General features: G+C 36.0%; 1 protein-coding gene across 1 annotated transcript; it reads right to left on the bottom strand.

Annotated features, from left to right (window-relative positions):
* Positions 1-4,503: 4,503 nt before the first annotated feature.
* On the bottom strand, positions 4,504-7,847 carry LOC110107164 (extradiol ring-cleavage dioxygenase). The gene is made up of 3 exons (XM_020837343.2): positions 7,485-7,847; positions 6,222-6,592; positions 4,504-4,904 (listed from the first exon to the last, which is right to left on the bottom strand). Exons 1-3 carry the CDS (start codon positions 7,710-7,712, stop codon positions 4,715-4,717), a joined length of 789 nt encoding a protein of 262 aa, XP_020693002.1. The 5' UTR covers positions 7,713-7,847; the 3' UTR covers positions 4,504-4,714.
* Positions 7,848-12,286: the final 4,439 nt, after the last annotated feature.

The raw sequence follows: 12,286 nt of genomic DNA on the forward strand, positions 1-12,286 counted from the left end.
GTTAGATAGTATTTTGCGACTTTGGAGAAATAATCAAATGTCTTTCTCCAAAATTATAAATATATTCGCCATTCTTCACATTGAAAGGAGGAGGAGAGAGTACTAAAGTGATTGAGAAAACTTTTGTATATGCATAAGAAGCATAAACAAATGGGTCAATTATTTCTTTGTTAGCCTATTGAAAAACCTAATATATAAAATCATTTGAATCAGAATTAAAGTGATTCCATCTTTGAAAAATGATTTGGATTGAATCTAAGCTAATAACTACTTGACTTTTAAAAACCAAGTGATTCGACTCAAGGATATTATGAATCGTCATATGTTATTAACATTTTTTAAGTTAAAAAAAAGGATAAGGATATCGTTAATGTGTTTTTCATAAGTATGGACTTCAAAAGTCTATGGATTTACACCAAGATTTAGTGCAACGGTTGGAACTCGATGCAAATTCAAGAATTTTGGAAGCCTATTCAACCTTAAAATGTGCGAGGATATTCTTCGGCAATTTTTCTTCTTTAAATACTAAAAATTAATTTTGGGGCTATCTCTTCTTTCTTATTAGAGATGCAAAATCATTTTGGAAATTGGAACATATCAAAGTAAGATGAGCCTTATTGCTTGAAAGTTGATAATCTTTCGATCATTAATGAAAAAATAAGGTGGGAGCTTAACATCAATCATAGAAAGAAGTTTGTATCATGATATATTTTTGTTTGCAAAAATTGGTGAAGATGAGCCTAAAAATTCGTTTGAATCTAATTTTTAGATTAACATTATATATAATATATATATATATATATGCATATCTAAAGATTTTAAAACCGATGAAGATCAAAATTTTCAAAGAAGATATTAAGGGCCAATTTTTTCCCAACTATTGATGCAATTATGGGCAAATCTAAGAATTATTTTTAGTGATGGCTCTATAATGAAATAATTTTTTACTATCTTAAACTACATTCTAGACCATGTTAGTTGCAAGCCAGCAATATATCAATGGTGAGTTGAAAATGCCTATGATGGTCTCTCTAAGATTATGACAATTATGTGTTTGTAATTCTCTTATCTATATTCTAGCTCTTTGATTACTTCTTACCTTTTTTTCATAAAATAAAGATAGATTGAGAGGAAGGCCGAGTCATCCAACCAGACAACTTAGTGGGGTAGTCTCGGAGAAATTATTTTGTGCGGAGACCGGACGCAGAACGCCGTCCGGAGACCAACCAGAATATGCCACATCAGCAGTATCGAGCCGTGGTACAGAGCAGTACCGAGTAAGAGGTGACGTGGCGCATTCTGGTTGGTCTCCGGACGACATTCGGCATCCGCGCAGAATAATTAATCGTAGTCTCAAGCCAATGGGGGCACGTTTTGGGCACGTGCCCACTAATGCCCCCACCCTGAATACGTCCATGGATTCAATTGAGCAATTGAGGTATTGAACCATATTTTGTAGACGAGGAAAAATGGGTTTCTATGAAATGCATCAAAAAATAAAAACTTAAAAAGGCTTCTAAAAAGTGGCCATTAGAAATTTACACTAAGTATACTAGTAAAATAGTCAGTTTGATACTAAAGCATAAATGTGCACGTCTAAAAATTTATCTAGAACACAACCACCACTCATGTCAATTAGAATTTTACATTATTTTAAGTATATTAGCAAAATTGACAGTTTGATACAAAAGTATTAAAAAAAAAAGTTATTTTGAGTAAAGGAGGTTGTCAGATGGGTTAAAAAGATGGGCTAATATACAAGAGAAAGTGTGTATTTTTAGATATATTCCATTTCACTTGAAAGATGTGTGTGTGTTTTTTTTTTTTTTTCAAAATGATCAAAAGAACTAACAAGATAATATGATGTAAACCAACTTTTTTATTTTATTTTATTGATGAGCGAATTTTAATCACAAGCTCATGCATATTGCACATGCAATGCCTCAAATATAAAACCTCTAGATCGAGAGCCAAATGTCATGTCTCTGGATCCAATTTAGAAGAATTACTTATTTTATCTTTTTAAGTATTTACCAAAACTTCTATAAATCAACAATATATATTAATCTATCTTGTAAATGCCATTGAACATCATACACATTGAAATATTTCACTATATTTATTCATCAAAATCACATTTTTAATAGTCAGGGGATCACTAACAGTCAATATGTCTATCAATAGCTCTTGACTACAAAAGAATACAAAAAAAATAAAAACAAAAACAAAAAGGAGAAATATGAAGACCTCAATCCACCTCACTGCACAAAGTTCTTCCCCCTTTTTTGATTTAAAATTAATAAAATTATATAATGAGCATACAAAGCCCAACAAAAACAAAAAACTCACTAAATCCATCCATACAAGATTTAAGGAATCGATATGCATGCTAATTTCAATTAATAGAATCAATAACGTTCAATAACATCAATCAATCACCACTGATATGGTTTAATATGATCAATAATGAAAAGTAGAAAACCATCACGCTTAAATCCTTAAATCAACAAAAGATGTGAAAACGTAAATACGTCGATAATCAATAAAACAATATTATAAACCATGAATAAATAAGTGTTAATATCATTAGTCTTGTCCATCTTATCAATTATCTTATTATAAATCATAAACAAATAGGTTTTTTATTTTTTTTTAATTGTTTAATTAAACCCTATTTATATCTTGGTGGATAGACTAACATATGCTTAGTTTTAAAATTAGATGATAGGATTATCTTATTGGTGGAGAAAAATGTCACTTGTTGCAGGCTAGAATACACACGACGATAGAGCTATAATCCTATGTATTAGCGTTGTACAGATATCCTGCTCACACACAGAGAACACAAGATTTTTTATGTGGAAAACCCTGGAAAAAGGAAAAATCACGAGGCCTGACCCAGTTGAAAATGATTCCACTAGAATTCAAGTAGATTAGAGTGAGCTGACTTATCCTTGAAGGCAATTTGATTACAAATTCCAACTGTATGGTTGAAATCTAATGATAAATGGGGATGAAAATCTGGCGTCACTTGACAGTCCTGTGGAACTCCAGGAGTCAGGTGATGGTCCAGTGGAGCTCAAGGTGTTAGGTGGTGGTCCGACTGAACTCCACGCGACAGGTCGTGGTCCGGTGGAACTCAGGGTGTCAGGTGGTGGTCTGGTGGAGCTCAAGGCATTAAGTGGTGGTCCGGTGGAACCCAGGCATAATTGGTGGTTCGGCGGAGCTTAGGGCGTTAGGTGGTGGTATGGTGGAACTTAGGGCGTCATGTGGTGGTTTGATAGAACTCCAGACATCAGGTGGTTGTCTGGTGGACTCAGGCCGTCAGGTGGTGGTCCAGCGGAGCTCAGGGCGTCATGTGGTGTTCCAACATAAGTCCAGGCATTAGGTGGTGGTCCGGTGGAGCTCAGGGTGTCATGTAGTGATCCGAAGGAAATCAAGGGGTCAGGTGGCGGTCCGACGGAGCTCAGGGTGTTAGGTGGTGGTCCGGCAAAACTTCAGCCGTCAGGTGGTGGTCCAGCAGAGCTGATGGTGTCAAGTGGTGGCCCCCGACGGAACTCCGGTGGTGGTCAAGGAGGCAAGGAGGCAAGAGTGATCTCTGATATCTCCCTTTTCAAGAGGAGAGGGGTTGAGGGGGTTCTATTTATAGATTTTCTAAAGTGGCATGTCCCGTAAATAAGAGGAGGATCAAGGGAAAATAGAGAGTGGCTTTGATGGACGACAGATGTTGAATCCCTTGATCATGGACAGTTCGCTAGACATTTGAAGGCCTTAATGATGTCGGAATTCCGTGATCTTAGGCTTGTTGGATTCATCTCGTCGAGCCGCTCGATTTGATTATAAGCATGTCACATTTGGAAACCGTTTGGTAATCCAAATTATAGTTTAATCCCTCCAACAAGGCTTCAGGCCCTTGATTTGGACCCATTTGGGCTCGGATTGAGTCGAATTTGGTGTCTTTGTGTTCGTATTTTCGAGACATTCAATTCGATTGTAAGTTCGTTGAAATTAGAGTTTGGATGGTCCCAATTTTAATTTCGAAAATTTTCAACCTAATTTTGCCTCGAGATTCGAGCCCGGTCATGATAATTTTTTGATGATGTATAATCACTTAAATCATAATTTCTACTCTTAGATTGTTTCTAAATTTTCAGTTCACAATCTTTCATTGAGTTATTGTGATTTTGTTCTAAATCTGATGGCAAGATAATACACCCTCTCACTCTTAGAATTGAACTTTCAAGTAGGGAAACAGCCCTCAAAATCGCCTACAAAGTCAACAACACCAGCACTATCCCCCACTAAATCCAAGAGGTTAAAAAATATCATTTATTGTGAACAATGCTACTTAGGCTTCATTTGTGACAGCTGTCTTACTGCTTTCTAGAACAACTATTTAGTACCAAAAATTTTTAAACTAGACAACTGCTTTAAAAAGCATTAAAAGCAGCAAGAAAATTGTCTCAAACGAAACCTTAATTTCCTCAGTAAATATAATAGCTGGATATTAAATTGATATTTATTAAAAGAACTTAATTTGAGCAGATTGAAAAAGTTCAGATAGTTACAAATGATTATGAGCCAAAAAGCTCACACATACAACTCATCACATTATTATAACTAAACAATGCATATAAATAAGATAAAAATAAATCCTCATACAAAGCGGGATGGAAGTATACATAACATACAACAAAGCAAACAAATTCATGAACTATGCCGTTTGGAACCTATAAGAAGAGTAAGAAAGTGAGGAATTTCCCCAGCTGTGATGGATAAGCTCTGCCTTGGCGTTCTCCCCCGCAGCTCCAAGAGCGACATGCAAAGGATAGAAGTGGTCTGGCTGCGGATGCGAAATTTTAGCACTTGGAGCCTTCTTATCATAGTGTTTCACATCTTCATGTCTGCAGCAGAAATAATAGTTAATGTCATTTAAGATTTCATTCTGTTCTGTAAACGTGAAGGAATAACAAGAAATGAACAGAGTTGTACAAATCAAAACTCTCATGCTCTGAAACTATTTTAGTCAAATTTTGTAGGTTGGGTCAAATGACACAGGCCATGGAGGCGAAGGGTGGCAATTTCTTCTTTTGGTTCTCTTACATTTTTAGTACAAAAGGAATTGGGACTTTAAAATCGGCAAATATATGAAATTTGTGTATGCCAAACCCTCGTCAAATTCAACATGGATTAACTAAGCCGTATATGCAGGGGTCAGGGGCGGATCCAACTTCATTTTTCAGGATGAACAAAATTTTAATTAACAAGAAATTAATAATAATAATAATAATTAATAAATAAATAAATAATAAAATAATAACATCAAATAGTAAAAAAAACAAAATAATTTTTTTTTATAAATTTAACATACATAATGCTATCAAATTTGTAAGAGGAAATTTTTATCATTTATCTTCCAATAACATATTAGGAATGTCGAATGTGATTGGGAAGAAGATGGCTGTGAGACGGCTGCGAGGAGATTGCATCTTGAACGTCGAATGTGCAAATAACGAAAGCGGCTGCGCAGTGCGAACTTGCGGGATGGACAATGACACTTAGGATGATAATATTATGGCAAAAATGTTCTTTTGACGGGGGACAAAATGTCAAAAATGCCCCCTCTAGTACATCATTTATTTTTTTGAGAGTGGGAAAATGCCCACCCTGACATCAAGGGGGATTCGCCCATGGGTATATGCAGCTCTTCCTTATAGCAAACCCTCCAAAATATTCATCCACAAGTCAACCTTTCCTCAATGTAAGAACAAGCAGAGTTGGGAATTAGGTGAGACTCAAGTCAAATCACCTTGAGCAAATAAAACAGAAAGAAGAACAATGCTCAAAACACATCAAGGATTTATACAAGTTTATCCAATTGAAAACTACGTCGTACTACTGTCATGACAGATTTCTATATGGTTTTAATTGTGGTATTTTTTTAGTCATAATTTCTCCCAAATCATCTAAAGACAGCGGCCCCTTTATAAAAATCCTCAGTGAAGTTTATATAAGGTGTTCCTTCATAGGCCAAAGATTAGACTCCACAAGTTGGTGCATATAAAACGCTCAAACCCCCACATTGACAGAGCTTCAATTTGTAAGCTAAATGGGCCCAAAAAAGGTAAAATATTCGTTGTAAAGTAGCAAATAAGCTGCAACAAGGACCTGAAACTATGAAAGCTACAATGAATGCATGGAAAAAGAACAGATAAGCATACCTTCCATCAATTAGAGTTTCTGTAAGCCATTTATCAAAGTCTACAGCCCAACTGGGTGGTGGTACATGGTCGGGGCCAAGCGATCTTAGGTTATGTGTGGCACTTCCTGATCCAATAATTAGAACACCATCATCTCGGAGAGGAGCCAATGCCTTCCCTATATTGTAGTGGTATGTTCCATCCTTGTCAGATTGAATGGAAAGTTGGCAAACTGGTATGTTAGCCTCTGGATACATCAACATCAAAGGAACCCAGGCTCCATGGTCAAGCCCGCGATTCTTGTCCTCCTTCACACGGTCAAATCCAGCACTTTGAAGCAATCCTTTTACTTTCTTAGCTAGTTCTGGTGCACCTGGCGCAGGATATTTGATCTGGAAAGCATGGATAAATGCTTATATATATTAGCTTCTGTGATTCTATGGAATATGGGGTTGTTGCAGTATCTGCAGAGAATATGGGCTGATGTTTTGGAGAAAATATTAACACAAATGAAGATGTAAATCAAGCTTTATATTTCTATATGCTTTTGTTGTGCTTTATGAAATAAAATCATCATATTTTTACACAGAAATACTCAATCCATAAATCAGTTCATGAGCTCACGATAGCAAAAGTCTGTGGCAAAAAAATTAAAAATTTTAAATATATGTATCATCAAAATTGGAACTTTTTCTGAGTGTCAAGGCACAAATTTGATGTAGGAGAAATTTGAACTCAAGAGTTAACAATATTTTTCAAGATTTTTACCAAGTAAACAAAAACAAAGGCAAAACAGAACCGAGTCAATCTGAAGTTCTTTTAGCCAGACTTTGCAATCTTCTGATAGAACAGAATAATTTTTATTTATGCAAGGGCTTTCTTTTGTAGGATCACTAGATGGTTCTGCACCATCTCTACCACAGACAAATCTTTCAAATCATTTATAGGTAATTCCAAGAACAAACAATTAGCTAAAAATCTCTTATTCTCATCTAACACATCAAGACAGGACCAGCCAGAAATCATCTAGCAATCCAATTTTCTTCGAACCATATCCATAAAAAAATTTAAACAACTAACTGATACCACTACCCACCCCAACCCACCACTTAAAAAAAACACCACCCCCATAAATGTTCAATTTCAGCATGGATGCTTCCCAAACTAAACAATTCCTTCAATAAAATTACAAGAAACAACACAATCCATCAGAATGAAAACAAAAAACAAAACAAAACCTAAAATCACCTATTTTACTGACAAAGTGATTAGAAGAATACCAACCTCGTACATAGGTTTGGGAAAACCGTAGAAATCGTAGATGGTATCATTACGGCCATTAATGATGTTGACGGCGAGCTCCGGCGTGTCCCAGTGTGCAGAAACCATCAGAATAGCCTTAGGAACCGTCGGGAAAAGCTTCGCTTTCCATGACTTGAGGAAATGCCTAGCTGGCAACCTCTCGTCGATTGACAGCGTCGGTGATCCGTGGCTGATGAAGAAGGTATCCATAAGTAGAAATCGAGATTTGGGAACGGAAATCGGAAGAGATATGAGGAGGAGAATTTAAAAGAATAAGAAGAAGAAGAAAGAGGGTTGTTGAGAGATTGTTGTCCGTGTTTGTTTAAGAAAGGGAATAAGTTGTTTACGAAAGGAAGATGGTAGGCTCGCGCCACCAATTTTATAAACGTGCAGAAGTTGACCTTTTTTTTTTTTTTTAAACTAAAGTTAAAATTTAAGAATTTTGAAAAGTTTCTCCTATTTTCTTGAAAGAAGAAAATTAAATGGGGCTTAGTGTGTAGTAGGGGTGTCAAAAAATGGATTATGGGTCGGATTCTGATCGAACCTGATAGTGACCCCCTTCTATTCGACACAACCCGAATCTAACCCGCCTCAGGTCCGAGTCAACCCAACACGACCTTCACGCGGTTTCGCTAGCACATGGCTCGTTGGCGACGCGTAACTACGGCAGTTCGGGTTGTCGGCTAGCCGCGAGGGTCAGGTGGACTTCCGTCTTAGGTCTTAGGGCAACGTCGGGACATCGACTAGGCCTCAACCGGCATGCGAGGCCAGAGTCGAGCTACAACGAGCATGCAAGGGCAGTGGTCACTGGACGACGCAGACTAGCTCGATATTTCGAGGCAGCGACGGCAAAGGACCTGACAGCAGACATCCGACGTGACTGACACGCATCTGACTCGGCATCTCTTCGGACCTAACGCGAATGACATACAGAGCATGGTCCAAGTCAAATCGAATTGATTTCAGGTTTCCTGGTCAACTCAAACCTGGCACGATTTTACAAAACGGATCAAAATCTCTAATCCAAACTCAAAATTTTTTTGGTCGGGTTCAGGTCGGATTTTTGGGTCGTGTCAAATATTAACACCCCTAGTAAGTAGCACTCAATTTTTTTTAATTTATATATTTAACATTTAAATTTTACTATTTACTCAAATAATATTTAAAATTTTAAACACCAACAAAAATAACACTTATCTCCAATTGCCATCCAAATCTAACCTCTCATATTTAGCATGTATTTGTCCTTTTGCCTTTACACACATCATCATTTGACAATACATAAGAAATTTGTGGCGGAACTTAGGGCTGCAAGCGAACTAAACGTTCAACGAGCTACTCATTATTCGGTTCGATTAAAGTTCGTTTGTGGTCGTTTAATTAACTAAACAAACAAACTTGAACAATATTTTAAATACTCAATTCTTAAATAAACAAACTTGAACACTAATACGTTCGGTTCATTTATGTTCGCGAACAACATCATTTGAGGTTCGTGAACAAACTTGACATTAAGCTCGATTCGTGTGATTGCTGCATGTATCAAATATTACTTAACTTGTTGTCTAAGTAATTGTAGCTTTATTTGGCTATTTATTTATAAATCATTGACTTTATTAATGCTATTGTTAGGAAAATTCTATGAATATGGGATTTGCTTATAAATCATTGCCTTTGTTACATAGACAATTGCCTTTATTATAAATGTATTTGTTCATAGATATGTTCATGAACGTGCTTGTTTGATAGTTAAAAAAATTCGTTAAATATATTCGCGAACATGCTCGATGTAATCGTTTGTTAGGAAGCTCGATAAAGCTCGTTTGTTAAGTTAATGAACATCTAAAAGTATAGCTCGTGTATAGCTCGTTCATGTTTGTTTGTTTAAAGCTCAATAAGCACTAAACGAACGAACATGAACCGAACATGAATACTCGTTAATTTAAATGAACCAAACATGACAACAAACAATAAAGCTCGAATAAACATGAACCAAACTTGAACAACCTGAAATTAAATGAACACAAATATGAACACTCACATACTCGACTCGGCTCGGTTGGTTTGCAGCCCCAGCGGAACTCACTCAACATGACATCTCCCTACCGCTACTATTGAAGTAGGAACTCACGATGAAGCTCATTCGTAAGGGAAATTGATTAATAGAGTTAAGAATGTGATATATTACTTAAGATATAGCGGTTGAAAAAATTATTTGAATGGGACACATATATTTTATTATTTATTGCTCACAATTTTTTTTTAATTAAAATTAGATTTAATGAGTGAAGATGTAAATTTTTATTTTATTTGAAGAAGTAACTCCCAACATAAAGAGTGGACAAAATAATTCATTTGTTGCTTGAACTTAAAAGGTATCCTTCAAAAAATGATTGAATTTATATTCGATCTTTTAAGTGGATGCTAATATCTGTAAAAATTCTATATGTGATATCAATTTTACGCTCAAGATAAATAAATAAAAATTATAATTTTTTATTTTCGATCAAAAAAGTGTCAAATGACACCTAAATTACATTCAAATCATATAAAAAATTATAAATATCAATAATATATATAAGTTCTTAAATTGGTATAGAAAATGGCTTTCAACATTGTGTGAGTAGTTAAATGAATTATACCGGCGCTGTTTGTTGAAAATGGAATAAAACGTAAAAAATAAAGTGTAAAAGGAATATAAGTAATTATGATTTTCTTAATTTGAAATAAAATAATGTTATATAAAATGAAGTTCAATTGAAGATGAATCACGACATTTTTTAGTTTTCCTGCAATTTGGAGTGAAAAATAGGATTTTTGGTTGGAGATGCCCTTAATTAGGCTGAATTATTTAGTACCAATACCAGACGGGAGAACCGTTCGGTTTGTCTTTGTGAATACTAAAAGCGCGAACTACGCTTTTACTGTTCACAGAGACAAAATCGAACTATTATTCTAATCTGATGTCCCTACAGAATAATCTCTTCTTAATTAACCGGACAAAATTCTTGACATCACGAATGACTTCATAGCTACATCAGAAGCCAAATTAACTTCCATATAATATAATTGCAATGAACCCGGACGTTATTCCATGTTGATATGATAATTTCATCTAATTAATTTTAAAATAGATATTATCTCTTTAATTACGCGATTTCCTGCTAAGCCGCCTAAATAAGATGACTAATAGTCGCGGTTTTGTTGAAGCCTTCACATAATAAAAAATACATATTGGTTTAGGCAAACTTTCTGGTAAGGCCAAGGTTTTGGTCTAACAAGTAATAATGATATCATAATAATATCGGGCGGTCTTCATTTGCGGTGAGATGCATATATAAATTTAAAATTTATAAATCTCTTATTTAATTTCTTATGGAAATTTCATATCCATAAGAAATTTCATATGCAAATATGAATAGAAATAACTTTTTATGACTGGATTTTTTCATGTATGATTAAAATTTATTTTATAATCATTAAACTAACCGAATAAATCTCAATCTAAAATTGATACATCATCACAAAATTAGCTTGATCAGGCACGAATCCCGAGGCAAAAACTAGTTGGAGACTTCAAAAATTAAATCCGGGAGCATCCAAACTCCGATTTCAACGATCTTACAGTCAAACTGAGCGTCTCGGAAATACGAACCCAAAAACACCAAGATCGACCCAATCCGAGCCCAAATAAGTCCGAATCAAGAGTTCAAAGCGCTGTTGGAAGGTTCAAACAGCAATTTGAGTTACCAAACGGACTCCGATTTTGACGAGCTTATACTCGAATCGAACGGCTCGACGAGACAAATCCAACGAGCCCAAGATCACTAAATTCCGACATCATTAAGGCCTCCAAATGTCCAACGAACGGTTCATAAATTCTCCCTCATTATGTTAATTTCAATCACCATAATGACTTTCTAATTTAACTCAAGCATGAGAGGGAAAGATTTGAGTTCTTTTGAAATTCAAATTTGAATTTCAAATTCTTTCCATATAGGGAATCCAAAATTAGGAAAGTTATCAATCATGAATTCAATTTCAAAATAAATCAAATTGGATTTATTATTCGCTTTCCTAATCTATATCTCCTATTTGGAAACTCCCATAATTCTCTTCCCAATCCCCTCCACCCCCTCATGAAGCCGCCGACCCCATGATGGGCTTCCCCATTAATTGCCCACTTAATCCCTTAGCCCAATTTGAAATTTGAATTTAATTTCAAAATGTTTCCCTCCAAATCCACTTAAATTGAAATTAAATTCAGCTTTTCTAATCCCAAGCTCCTCCTAATCCAAACCCTAGCCGCCTCCCCCTTTCCTCAAGCCATCCCACCCCCTCTTTCCTACCCAAGCCCCGGCCTCCCTCTCCACCTCCCTCTTCTCTCTTTCTTCTCTCTACTTGTACTCTCTCCTCCCTCATGTCAATGGTGCATGGCCAATCCTGAGATCGACCAAGGACATTTATTCGACGAGCAAGGAAGGACAGATATCCTTGGCTCCCTATTCTTTGACGTCTTCTTTGACAAATGACAACGACGAAACTGTTAAAGGGTACATCGACTGCATCTTATACCAACTGACATTGTCGATTAAAGAGCACCTTCCACCGGGTCGTTAGATAATCGTTGGTCATCCACAACTTCCTCCACCACCGGCTACCTCTCCACCGACGAAGATCCTTGGCGTTATCTTCCTAGCGGTAATCTCTCTCCTCGTGTGCTTCGTCCTCCTCTGCTAAAGCCTAAGAGTGATTGAGTGAGAAGGAACTCTAAGTGACCATAT

Source organism: Dendrobium catenatum, unplaced genomic scaffold (genome assembly GCF_001605985.2).
Source record: "Dendrobium catenatum unplaced genomic scaffold, ASM160598v2 fragScaff_scaffold_1189, whole genome shotgun sequence".
Classification (NCBI taxonomy): Eukaryota; Viridiplantae; Streptophyta; class Magnoliopsida; order Asparagales; family Orchidaceae; genus Dendrobium; species Dendrobium catenatum.